Here is a 13,586-nt window from a genome sequence, read left to right as displayed (position 1 = left end):
TTATCAAAACCAAAATTTCTTGTAAAAAAATTTCAGAATGAGATTTATAATTTCATGTGATTCAAAACCTGTGGTTATTTTTCATGTAGACTGACATGATAAGACCATGTTTTTGCTAGATGTTTATATCAACCCATGTATCTTATAAGAATAATTTGTCAGACAGTAGAACCAACAGTTTATAATACAGAAAACAGACTGTTTACATGTAGGTAAGGCTAAAACATGTACATCATTATTTCTACCTGATTTATATACTTATACACAAGTAATTATGGGTTTTATTTATCTTCACCCATAATTAACACTGAATAAATATTGTCCTAAGTCAGTGGCTCTCAAAGTGAGATCTAGGGACCCTAAACACTTTTAGTGGGTCTGTGAGGTCAAAATTATTTTCATAATAATACTAAGATGCTGTTTGGGTTTTTCACTCTCATCCCCTCATGAGTGTTCAGAGAAATTTTCTAGAGGCTACATGACATGTGGTATTGCAACAGATTGAATAAAGAAGCACCTGAGAATGTAGCTGTGTTCTGTTAGCCCAGTACTTCTTAAATTTTCAAAAAGAGGGAATTCCCTGGTGGTCCAGTGGTTGGGACTTGACACTTTCACTGCCATGACCTCAGGTTCAGTCCCTGGTTGGGAAACTAAGATCCCACAAGCCTCAGGATGTAGCCAAAAAAAAAAAAAAAAAAAAAAAAAAAAAAAAAAAAATTGCAAAAAGGTAAAACAATGCCACTCTTCTCACTGACTTTTTTTGTTTTGGAAATTGTCACTTTTTATAAATATATTGTATTTGTGTTAACATGTGATGGGTTTTAAATTGTTGTTTTTAAAGGAATAAATATTTCTGGGAATTCCCTGGCAGTCCAGTGCTTGGTGCTTTCACTGCTGAGGGCCCGGGTTCAATCCCTGGTCAGGGAAATAAGATCCCACAAGGCATGTGGCCAAAAAAATAAAAAAATTAAAAAATATATTTTAAAACTTTTTCCAACATAATTTCTATATCAGTAACTATTGATAAATATAAATTCATTTTAAAAATTCTTTGAGCTCTTCAATAATTTTTAAGATCATAAACAGATTCTAAGAGCCGAAATTTGAGAACCACTTCTTAAGTGATATACAAAGCCACAAGGAGAATTTCAGAATTGAAACTGGTTTCCTTTTTAAACTAGTATCATTTTTGTGCTTTGATATTGCAGCTCATATATTATGAAAATTCAGCATTATGCAGTGAACAATTATATCAGAATTAATTCAGAGAGAAGCATTTATAACAAGATTGCAGAAAGTGAGAGCATGAAACGGATGCATATTTTAGGATTTGCTTTATGATAAAGTGAAGATTGAAAAAGCAGAACCAAAGTCACCATTCCTTTAACTTTCAATAACAGAAACGGCTTTGTCTTTATTTTAAAAAGAGATGAGATTAACCAAGCAGAAAGGGATTAACCCTCAAATTCTAGGTGTTTCCAAAAACATTTTAATAAATGTTTTCATCAGCCTAATCACCCTTAGCCCTTTCTGTTTTGGAATATGGAAGAAAAACATTAAGACCCAGGGCAGGAACAATAATTATGTTCAGCTGGGATTTATGCTATTTTGCAAAACATGCGCAATCTAAATCAGATGTACTAATCTCAGCCTCTTGGTATTCTGAGTGAGGACACTGCAGGCATCACAGACTCTATATATCCAACCCCACATTGTGCCTCCAACACCCACTCAACACACCCTCACCTCCTGCCACCTGCCCCATCAGAATAAAATGAGGCCAAGAAAATGTGTGTATTCTCGACTTGACCTGTAAGGCCTTTCTCCCCCTTCTCAGCCATCCACCTCAGAGTTTTGTAAGGAGCTGCCCAGCCACCAGCTTCATTGTGAAGGTTTCATCCAAGCCCAAAGGGAGAATAAATAACTCTCCACTGCATTTATCCATCACTTTGCTTATAATTCTTAGATGAAGTTCCCCAGTCTGTCCTGAACTCTAGCTAGTTACATACCTGTTTGTCTTTCCATCCACGTAAAGCTTCTTAAGGGTAGAAACTGTGCCCCTCTAACGCACCCCCATCCTAGCACAAGGTCTTGCACAGAGTAGATGCAGTTGTGTTGCATCGGGACTTTAGAACAGTAACAGTATCAGTCAAAAGTTGCTTGTGTAGAGCTGTCATTCATACTGAGAAACAAGATAACTCTTGAATGACAACTTAGAATAAGTGTTTGATAAAATATTTTCAGATAATAAATTCATTAGAGACGACATATTCTCACTTAGCTATAGAATTTGTAGCTGGCTAATACATGAATGTCTAAGGGTTAAATATGCCACAGGTAAGAGCCATTTTATGCTAAGATATAAAAGTCATAAGAATTCAAAAGAAAACATTAATAAAAAGCATATATAAGAGCTTCAATGTTTCAACTGGGTATCTGTTACTTTATATCAAACGAGGTATGTGGGCAAATTTACGTTCTTAATATAATAAGACTCTGTGAGGAAAAGATAGCATTCTTAAGAGTATTAAAGAATATTATTGCCATGATTTACTATTATTATTTTTTATTTTTCATAGAAGTATAGTTGATTTGCAATGTTAAACTTACTATTATTATTTAATTATGTTTGCGTATTATTTATTGTGATTATATACATTAATATATAATTAATGTATTAAATGATTTATATAATAGGTAAATAGCAGTGTACCATACACACACACATTATGGACATCGGTATATATCTATATACATCTCTCTCTACATATCTTGACACACTAAGTACCATACACATATACGCCAACCCCATCTATCAAACAGGGTACAAAGATAGACACTGCTTTTTGATGTGGGAGTGGCAAAGTCATACTGCAGAAGGAATTTAGACTGAGATTTTTTTTCTGGCCAGTTTTGAGAAGTACACCTGCCATAGCAGTGAAAACTTAGGGACAATGAACAATAAGGGGGCTTCTCTTTGCAGCTCCTCTGTTCTGTTCTTATCACAGAAAAAAAGTGTTTATGAGGTAAGGTGCCAGGACTGAGAAATCTATCATCCCATCCTGTCAATCCTATTATTGAAAGGCTTCAAGGCAAATTAAATATACATACACACACATATATGGGTGTATGTATATATGTATACATGCATGTATGTACACAAATACACATATATGTACATATACATATATATAAAAGATTGTTCCAAGAAGACAAGTGTTTGGTACAGTGTGACATCCTGGTCTTCATTTACCTGCAAAGATGCTGCCATTGCTCCCCCACTGCCAAAGAGTAAGGTTTTCGATTTTTCTAATGGTGGTGGTAGATGGGGTGACTCACCCATACTCTCCACACCAGGAAGCCCAACTGACTCATACCACATTTTTGAGATGACTGGCTAGGGTAGAGGCATAATTCTTTGTTAACAAAACAGATTAAATCTAACTGATTTCTAGAGAGTTAACCGAAGGTTTCACTTCATTAGCCCCATCTAGCCCAGCTAACCACCAAGAAGAAAAGTAGGCAGCCTTCAGTGAAGGATCACTAATGAAAAGGACCCTTGAAAGCAAAGACTTTAATCCCCAGCACACTGCCTGGCATGAGATAGCTATGTAAGAATTGTTTGTTAAACAGAGGAGAGGCCTGTAAGTTTTAGCATCTTGGCTGGTCCAGCGAATAGCAATAGTTCAGCCTGGATGAGAGATGTGAAGGTGGAGCATTGCAAGGGTAGGCGGACGTTCAGCACCGTTCATCCTTCATCCCACCACCTCCCATGGAGCCAGTCCCCGAACAGGCTCACCTTCACGTCCCACCAAGTGACCATTGATGTCTCCTGCTGAATGAATTTAAAGAGTCTGGGGTCAGTGATCAGGAAACTCAACTTGGAGTAGCCTTGGCTACTAGTTTTCTTTCTTCATGTGCTCTAGTTACAGCAAGTGGGTTTTTACCCTGTTCTTGTAACATATTCTGAATCCCAGGTCGAGCAGTGAATGTCTTCTGTGATCCCATGCTCCAGCCCCTAGCCTCAGTAATCCTCCAAGTTCTCAGATCTTCGAAGTAGACATTCAAATATTGCTCCTAGGCACTAGAGTGACCTTCAGACCCAGTATCGCATTCACTGATCGTCAAAGGATGGCTGAGAGAGAAACGGTTAATACTCCCATGATCTGTCTCAAATCCCCTCATTCATTCTTTGATATAGATAATTAATGCTTTCTCTATTTTATGAAAAGATGAGTTTTGGATGATTTGACAGTTCAACATTGTAAAGTGCAAAATTTAATGTCCAAATTGAACATTTGAAAGATTTAAAGACTTTGAATAAGTACCTGCTACGTGCCAGGCACTGTGCCAAGTATGGGTGACACAAATATGAATAAGTTTTCTGCTCTCTGACCCAGATACAAAGGCAAATGACTGTGAGTTAGAGCAATGAATGCTGTAGTAAAAGCATTCGTAGATGTTGAAACATTTGATAGGCTGGGGACAGGAAAATGGAGAGGTGAAAAACTAATGAGAATAAAGAACACGTATTTCATGGGGAAGAAAGACATGACGGTAGTAAATATATATATTTTACTGTTTTAACATTTGTACAGGGCTTTGTGTATTCAGCAGTCCTCATAACTTCCCCAGCCTAATCACAGGGGTTGCAAATAGTGTATCCCCGAAGTGTCCCAGTGTCCACAGGAAAATAAGTGATGTCACACAGTTCAGCAGCTGTATTTGGGGTGGGATTTCTGTTTATCAATTACTTAACAGTATTTTTTGACTTCGCAAAATTCTAAAAGGGAGCCGACTTAATTTTCCAGATGAAATGAAGAGAAAGAGTGAAAAAAGGGGGTCTTAGAGGCAAAAGACATATAAAATACAACTTGTACAGGTATACTTTGCAAAAAAACAAACAAAAAAAACCCCCCAGGGGTTTCCATAAAAACAAACAGAACAAAAGATGACCTTTAAATATTTATTTTTTAAAAAGAAAAAGAGCGGGCAGTATTTAGAAGGAAATTGAAGTGCTCATAGGATTATAAAAATTTCAATTCCTTTATGACGATTCTTATAACAATCATATTTTGAGAAGCTTCTTTTCTTTTCCTTTTTCTTTTTTTTTTTTTTGCGATACGCGGGCCTCACTGCTGTGGCCTCTCCCGTTGCGGAGCACAGGCTCCGGACGCACAGGCTCAGCGGCCATGGCTCACGGGCCCAGCCGCTCCGCGGCATGTGGGATCTTCTCGGACCGGGGCACGAACCCGTGTCCCCTGCAACGGCAGGCTGACTCTCAACCACTGTGCCACCAGGGAAGCCCAGACAAGCTTCTTTTCTTAACTGACTAAATTTAAGGGGCTTAAAATAAGATGTACACTTTCTACTTTAATTGTTATTTTAAGGCACTTTACAGTGTTAACATAATTATGTAATTAAAATCTTAGTTCTTCCATTACCCTTCTGGTTTTTCTAGCACATCAGCATTTTTTAAATTGTCTGCAAACTAAATCAACAAGAAATTTTGATAGGACAAACTCTATGTACCATAAAATTTTGTTTTAAATGAGAAATTCAAATATTTGTAGTTTAAAAATACCCAATTTTTTAAATTAACATTATTGCAGTAATAAATGCTATCAGGAACAAAACATTAAGTAGTGTCAACTTATCACTCAGAAAAGTAAAACATCCAAAGGCCAGAAAACTTTTATACAGAGCATTTTTATAGCAATATAAGAATCATTCTTGTAACTTTTAAAATTTGTCCATTACATTTTGTTCTTTATTTGAACTGTTTTCATGCAATCTTTTGACACACCAAGTATCATTTCCATTTAAAAGCACTAGATTATAGAAACATTTAATTTACCTTAAAGTCTCTCAATAATAGAATGGACAGGCTGGGTTTGTATATTTCTCAACCCCAGCACCTCACATTATAAGCATTTTTTTCTGTGATAAAAACAAAGCAGGGAATTCCCTAGAGGTCCAGTGGTTGGGACTCCACATTTCCACTGCAGGGCCCACGGGTTCGATCCCTGGTAGGGGAGCTAAGATCCCACATGCTGTGTGGTGCAGCCAAAAATAAAAATAAATAATAGTTTAAAAAAAAAAACAGAGCAGAACTGCAAAGAGAAGCCCCTTATTGTTTATTGCCCCTGTTTTCTCTGCTACGGCAGGTGTACTTCCCAAAGATGGCCACAAAAATATCCCTCAGCCTACATTCACTCTGCAGTATGACCTTGCCACTTCCATATGGAAAAGTGGTGTGTCTCTCTTTGTATCCCATTGATCTAGGTGGGCCCTATGACTACTTACACCAATAGAATAAGGCAGTCATGAGAGTGTCCCTTACACCAGTACAACACTGGGCCAAGCGTGGGAGTAGCCCTGCACTGACCTGGCAGTTTCTGCTTCCTGTGTCTTAGAAGCCAGTTTCTGTGTAAGAAGTGCTAGTAGTCTGAGACCACCACACAATAAGAAGGCTATAAGCGACGTGGACCGACCCTGGAGAATGAGATGGCACACAGAGAAAGAGAAAGAGGCCAAGAAATAATGAGTGAAGAAGCCATTTGGATGACCAGCCCAGTTGAGCCTTCAGGTGACTCCAGCCCCAGCCAATATCTGATCACAAATGCATGAGAAATCCAAGTTAAGAACAGCCCAGCTGAGCCCAATCCACCTGCAGGGCCTTGAGAGATAATAATAACTTCTTGTTTTACCCACTAAGTTTTTCAGTACTTTGATGCACAGTAATAGATAACTGGAACAACTGCTGTCCCTTATAACAAAAATTTCTCCTCCAGGGTTTGAGATATGGGACGCCAGTCTTGTCTCTCCACTTTCTTCTGGTACTTTTCCTCTGTGGGGTGTGATTTATATAACACAGATTCAGTTAATCTATTAGGGGAAATCTAACAAAGTGTGAAAAAAAATTCGGAGTTAGCATTGCCCACAGTATCTGCCATACTGAATTTGGTAATAATAACTTCTACATTGAAAAGAATACCAACCATTGAGCACTTGTGTGTGCTAGGTATTCTTTTGAGCACCTTGAACACATAAATATATTCAGTACTCATGACAACCCTGTGAGGTATTCTTCTCGTTTTGGCAGATAAAAGAATTCCAGAGGCGAAGTAACCTATACAAAGTCACAAAATTCACCACTGGCAGACCTAAGATTTTAGAATGTCTCTTTACAACTCCAAGCTCTGAACCACATTTTACTACACTGCCTTCAAAACTTTATATTTCACAATGAACTTCTTAAATGTTTTTTTTTTCAGGTGGTATATCCCTAAATAGAATGCTGACATCTTTTTTTTTAGAGTAACATTATGTTATACCAGCTCAAATATAAGTTGCCTGTGTAATTTTTTATTTTGCATATTTATCTGACTTCACCTTCTTCAGAACAGCCTTAGGAAAGCCATTTCATTCGGATAAAGAGGCATTTTACCCCTGACCAAGGCATGAGGACTAGTGTTTGATTGGTGGGGCGTGACTGGCGGGGGACAGGCATTGGCTTTCATATCCATTTCCCTTGTTTGATTCTCTTTACACTTTGGGGAAAGCACTATTATGTCACCTATCTCGTAGACTAGAAAACTACCCTTGAGAGAAGTAAAAGGATTTGCCAAAATCATCTGGAAAGTGGTCTGATCCTAAGATAGTACCCTTTCACCTATACTACCTCTATAGCCTAGAAACACACAGTTAATCCATTCTCTTTAGGGCATTGATTTCAGCATGGATCATGATGTTACTGTTGTCTTTTCAAATTCAATTCATAATATTGCCCTTGATTCCGCTCCCGCTCTGGCCTAAGCGCCCTCTTCTCTCTCTCTCTCTCTCCTCCTCCTACCCCAGTGCACAGCGGATGCTAGAGCATTTCTATAACGTTATCTGAGTCTGGTGAATCAAGAAATTACTGGATTATTTTGTGCAGCATTATGATGGGGAATGCTGAAATGTTACACACCAAAACCAGAATTTGCAAGGATCATAAGTTGATAGCAAACTACTCTGGGATTCACAATCTATAAAAATGGAAGTATGGTGCTATAGGTCATGCTGTTCTCAATGGAAATATCAGCTGATTCCTGTACATTTTCTCTTTGTGAAAGCAGATTATCTTGATCTACTTTTGAACGAAATGCACATATTACGTTCTAATTTTACTATTTCTGTTTCCTAGCTCTTTGAGTTTTCATGTAAATTTGAGAAATGTACAAGGAAACTGAGAAGCTGTTCTGGAATATAATAAATTGCTTTTCTAACACTTCACATGCTACCTTTTTCAGCAAGAAATGGTGAGAAATATGACTCAAAATTTCAACGACTCTATTACTGCAAAAAAAAAAAAAAGAAAGAAAGGAAGAAAAGAAACCAAAACCAAAGTTAAAGAAATGAAATGAACACACATAAACTTTTCATAAATGGTGGTTATTCTTATCATTTAAAAATAATTCAAGACTATAGCAAAGTATTACAATCAATTTGGGTGACCAATATTTTGAATAATTGAGTAGGTGTTAAGTAATTATTTAAAAGACATCTTCAGAAACTTAAGAATATTCCTCTGTTCTAATATAAAACATCTTCTTTTTTGAGTGGGGAGAAGATTGTAGAGCTCAGGAAACAAAAGTTCCCATTAAAGTGAAATGGAGCTTCAGTATTCCTGAGGGACCCATGTAGTGTCAGTTCATAATTCTTCCATGTACCCCCATCTTGTATCCTCAACATTAATAAGGAGGGACAAAGGAGCACTTTTATTTTCTAGTCCTAATTTCCTAAGCAGCTGCCATTCCAAGCAGCACCGACGCAAATATAACTAAAGTTAGCAAACATTTCTAGAAACTCTCTGCAGAACAAACCAATTAGACTTAGCCAAGTGATGTAGAATTGCAAGGTCCATCATAATATTGAGAAATACTACCGACTCTTATTTTTGTGGCATTCTATGAAAGAAGAAAAAGGAAACAATGTTGTTCAAGAGATTTCAGTGTTACAATTCAAGTCCACCCAAGAGGGTCTATTCAAAAAATATCAGAAGCTATGGTCATTCAGCTGAACAGGTGAGCTGCTTTACCATTGACCAGTTTGAAGATGTAGTTATGTGTCATTTAAAAACTGATGACAAAACAATATCAGCACCTTACATGTCTACTCCCTCTCTTCCTGACCCCTGGAAACCACTCAAAAGAATGCCTTTCAAATGACATCCAATATTTCTTGAGAAAACTTTTTAGTTACTAACAGGCACTCACTCATCACAGCAGGAGACAGTTGGTTTCTGGCTTCAGTTAGATAACATCTTAGCCTGTGATCACAGACCACAATTTTGCAGACTTCCTCCCAATTCAATCATGAGTGCTGAAAAGAGAATGTGTAAATGCCTGTCTTCTTACTAAGGTTTATGACAACCAGCTCCCCTGTATTCTCAAAAATCCTCAATTAAAATCCCCCAAATTATTTCATTCATATTACCTTCCGCTGGATTTTTTGCAGGATGTGGTCAGGGCAGTTGACTGTGGATCTGAAGAGGGATTTTAGCTTCGTCTTGTGATTTCTCAGGAACTGCTCTTGATAAAGTCCTCACCTGTTTTATATACCAGCAGAGTAATAAAAACTGCATGTTCCCACCTGCATCTAAGTCCAGGGATCAACAGTAAATTCCATCCAATGATTGAATGGTACTTTGTGTAATTACCATGACATCAATTTGATCTTATCTCGTTTCAGCCCTTCGCTCATTTTTTGTTTTGAGCCATTTCCAGGTGGTGTTGACTGCAAGGTCAGCCTATGAAACAAGAGTACGCTGTTATTTTCTACATAATTTTATCCAGACTTATACACAACATCCTGAAAGTTGACACTTTCCTATAAACAGGATCCTACAAGCATTACATTCAATTAGCTAAGTACCTGATGTTTACTTAAAACAGAAGAGCTGTAAATTTCAGATGCTAGATATAGAGCATTTCTAAGCTTACAACATTACTCCAGTAGAAAACAGAAAAATAAAACACACACCTATTTAGACTTTTCTAAAATTAAATGTGCATCTGGCTTTAATAAGGATGCATGGAGAAGGCATGAGGCAATGCTGAGAAGGACTGATTGGTTCTCAGTATTTGTGCCTTTTCCCCCCTCATTTCACTTTTGTAAAACTCAGTTTCTTCCTAGACAGAAATTACATATGTTATGGCTTGCCAGCTGAGGAACGCTTAGGTCCAAGATTCCCAGTACATTGTCTTCCTAAAACCCACCAAGCACTTCAGGCTATGGCTGTGGCTGCGTCTATCCTGCTTTTAGGGTTGTGATCCTAAAAAAGTTCAAGACTCCATTTGTTGAAGGAAGAGGGACCCCTTCCAGGGCCCAAGAGTGAGCACTTGTCTAACACTCAAAAATGAATTGTCCCAGGAGACACACATGCTGACGAGCAAGAGACCTTACTGGGAAGGGGCGCCCAGGCGGAGAGCAGCAGGGTGAGGGAACCCAGGAGGACTGCTCTGCCATGTGGCTCGCAGACTCGGGTTTTATGGTAATGGGGTTAGTTTCCCGATTGCCTCTGGCCGATCACTCTGACTCAGGGTCCTTCCTGATGGCACACGCATGGCTCAAGACGGATTTCAGCAAGAAGGATTCTAGGAGGTTTGTAGGACAATGGACTGGCGTCTCCTCTCTCCTTTTGACCTTTTGTAACGGAGAAGAACAAAATCTGACCCCATGTTGGATCTGTTTCTTTTACTTTAACCTTTGTTTTTCATTGCTTTTGTTACTATAATCACCAAAAGGATGCTGTCTATAGCTATAAGCATACATAATGGCCTGCCTTGGGGAACCCTGCCCTTCTGCCTGTATGTTAAACTAAAGTGCCTTTGTTCAGCTCACAGGGAAACATCCTGACCCTGCCCACCTGAGATCACACAACGGCTTAGGCCAAAATGGCTTCTCTTATGTCAAGAAAGCCATTCCTGGTTCTCTTTCTCTGGGGACTCCATAACTTATCTGCTTACATGATTGAAACAGGAGGGAAGGGGTCAGGGCACCACCTTTAAAAGAATGTCCTAGTTTGAGGACACAACATAAACTGATTAAAACCAAGTAGGTGCAAGATGGCAGACGGATGAGTGGACTTCCACTAGGCCTTGAGCCTCAGTATATGTTCATTGAAACACATTAGCAAGCTAAATGATACACCCACAGGAGCCATGACAGTTCCAAGTCTGACCATAACGGTCAAAGAGTGGGCGGTGGCCCGCTTCCTGGAAATCCCCACCCCTTCCCCAAAACAGCTGGAATACTCCTCCCACTTAGAAGCCTGTGAAATTACCCACCCCTATAAAAACTGACAACCCCATACCCTGGGGCTGCTCTTGCCTTCTGAGATGGCCCACTCTCTGTCTGTGGAGTGTGTTTCTCTCTAAATAAATCGACTTCTTACCTATCACTTTGTCTCTCACTGAATTCTTTCTGCGATGAGGCATCAAGAACCTGAACTTCATTAAGTCCTGAGACGAGGTGTGTGATCTCAGTTAAAAGAACATGGGTTCAAGTCCCAGTGTGGGTTTTGGCTGGGTTCAAGTCCCAGTGTGTGGGTTCAAGTCCCAATCAGAGTTACACGGTTTCAGGATGACAAGGCAAATAGCCACCTTTACTAGGCAAAGTCCTGAAAGCATGTCATGGCACAGAGGAGGTGTCAGGAACATCTTTGCATAGCGGTATGACACAGTGAAGTACATACCAGCTATGCTAAATGCATGGATTTTTCCTAATGACGTTTTGTCATTTACACACTGAATTATTTTTCAAAATAACCACCTTTGTAAATGTTTCATATGATTAGTTAATTTGTTTTATAAAACATAATTTGATCTTTCTGATAGCAAAGTATGATTATCACAAACATTATGCTGTAATCAGAAGAACAGCTGAGGTATGTAAAATGCTTGCTTTTTCAAGTAGCTTTTGCTTCAGTAATTCCAAAGATATATTACGTGATTTTAAATTTTGAAGCAATACAAGAGTATTTCCAGTGAAAAGTAAGTCTTCCTCCTACCCCAAAATCCTCACTCCCATTCCCAAAGGTATCCATTTTTAACAATTTCTTAATGTTTCCAGAAATTATCTGTGTATATAAACACATTTTCTGGGGTTTTGCTATATACAAACAGAAACATAATATACACATTGTTTAGTGTCCTACCTTCCTTTTTCTTTTTAAATCTAACAGTGTATCTTGGTGTTTTTTTTCCATATCCATATATTATGCAGATCTAACCATACTTTTAAAATAGTACAGTAGCAGGAGTAGCCACACTAAAGCGGATGACGGGAGCCATAAGAATCTGTAGCCGGTCACAATGGGAAGCAAAGGAGGGTTCATCCTGCTCGGGCCCCTGTTCATCCTGGCTGTCCTCTGCCATGTAGGTCACAGTCTGGAGAGCTACAGCTGTATTAACGCAGCTAATGGCCGCACTACGGTCTTCAGTTATTCACATAATCAAGATACTTGCTTCATCGTTAAAGCCATGCCACCAAAAACTTACTACCAGTGTTGGATGTTTGACCGCTGCAGTTTCGAAGCCATTGCGAAAGCCTTAGGGGAGAAGGAGCTTCAGTACCGCCGCTGCCAGGAGAACCTGGGTAACAAAAGTGACGGGACGAGTATATCAGGGAAAACAGCTCTGTTGGGCATCCTGCTGCTGCTGGCAGTCTGGCGCTTTTGTCTCTAAATCTACATCAGGAGGGCTTCTCCTAAATCTCCTGTTTCTGTATATGCCTTATTTCCTGCGCGGCTGCATTCCAAAGGCTTTATATTTTCCAACTGGATCCTGTTGGGAAAGACTAAAACTAGCTTGAGCAACTCAGATAAGAGAGAGGAACTCAGAGAGATGCTGAAGACCAGTCCTGTTAGCAGAGAAGACCTGTGTGAGGGAAAAAGTTTGAGTGAAGCGCATGTGATTTGAGGAAGGTTGCATGCCTCTTACTCTACTCTTTGCAGTGACAGCTCGAGTAGATTCTCTGCAATCCTCAGTTATTTCCCTCTGGTTCCTTGGATGTAGTTAATGTGATCAGTACTTTTTTGGGAGACTGGGGCAGGGGGCTCCTTTTCAACAGTCTCTCTCACAAGGCAAGCTTTTTTCTCACCTTTCATGGCCCCTGTATTGCCAGGTAGGCATGATGCATGTTCCAGGTGTGGGCTGTCAGGGACAGAGATTCTTAATGACTGTTGTATTCTCAGCTAGAAGGTGTCTGGCTGGGAAGGAGGTAAGCTTTCCGGATGGCAGGGCGCGGAAGCACAAGGTTTGCCTTTAGAGAGGTACCAGAGGCTGAAACCTGAGTTTTCCTCTGTCCCTAAATTTTGTATTGGCTTTGCTGTCTTTCACTAGAAAAACTCAGTAGCATAAATTAATGGTGTGTTAAACCTGTCTCTTCCACTCCCCGCCTTTTTTATTGGAATGGTAGGCTGCCTTAGCTTTGTCACACACAGTTAAAAACTAAACATTTGAATATTCTATGTTACATGTGGCTTGCAGTTATTAAGTGTGCTTATTTTAAATGCTACTGGTAGGAAAACTCTTCATATG

At 39.1% G+C, this 13,586-nt stretch overlaps 1 protein-coding gene across 1 annotated transcript; it reads left to right on the top strand.

Annotated features, from left to right (window-relative positions):
- The first annotated feature begins 12,359 nt into the window (after nucleotides 1-12,359).
- LOC132500374 (CD59 glycoprotein-like) lies at nucleotides 12,360-12,731 on the top strand. The gene has a single exon (XM_060115384.1). It carries the CDS (start codon nucleotides 12,360-12,362, stop codon nucleotides 12,729-12,731), a length of 372 nt encoding a protein of 123 aa, XP_059971367.1.
- The last annotated feature ends 855 nt before the right edge of the window (nucleotides 12,732-13,586 follow it).

Source organism: Mesoplodon densirostris, chromosome 12, assembly GCF_025265405.1.
Source record: "Mesoplodon densirostris isolate mMesDen1 chromosome 12, mMesDen1 primary haplotype, whole genome shotgun sequence".
In the NCBI taxonomy this organism is placed as follows: Eukaryota; Metazoa; Chordata; class Mammalia; order Artiodactyla; family Ziphiidae; genus Mesoplodon; species Mesoplodon densirostris.
The sequence above is the reverse complement of the archived record's forward strand: the minus strand, read 5'-3'. Positions and strand labels throughout refer to the sequence as shown.

What these genes read in the sequence shown, in the direction of transcription:
- LOC132500374 (XM_060115384.1), top strand. Translation starts at nt 12,360, where the DNA reads ATGGGAAGCAAAGGAGGGTTCATCCTGCTCGGGCCCCTGTTCATCCTG.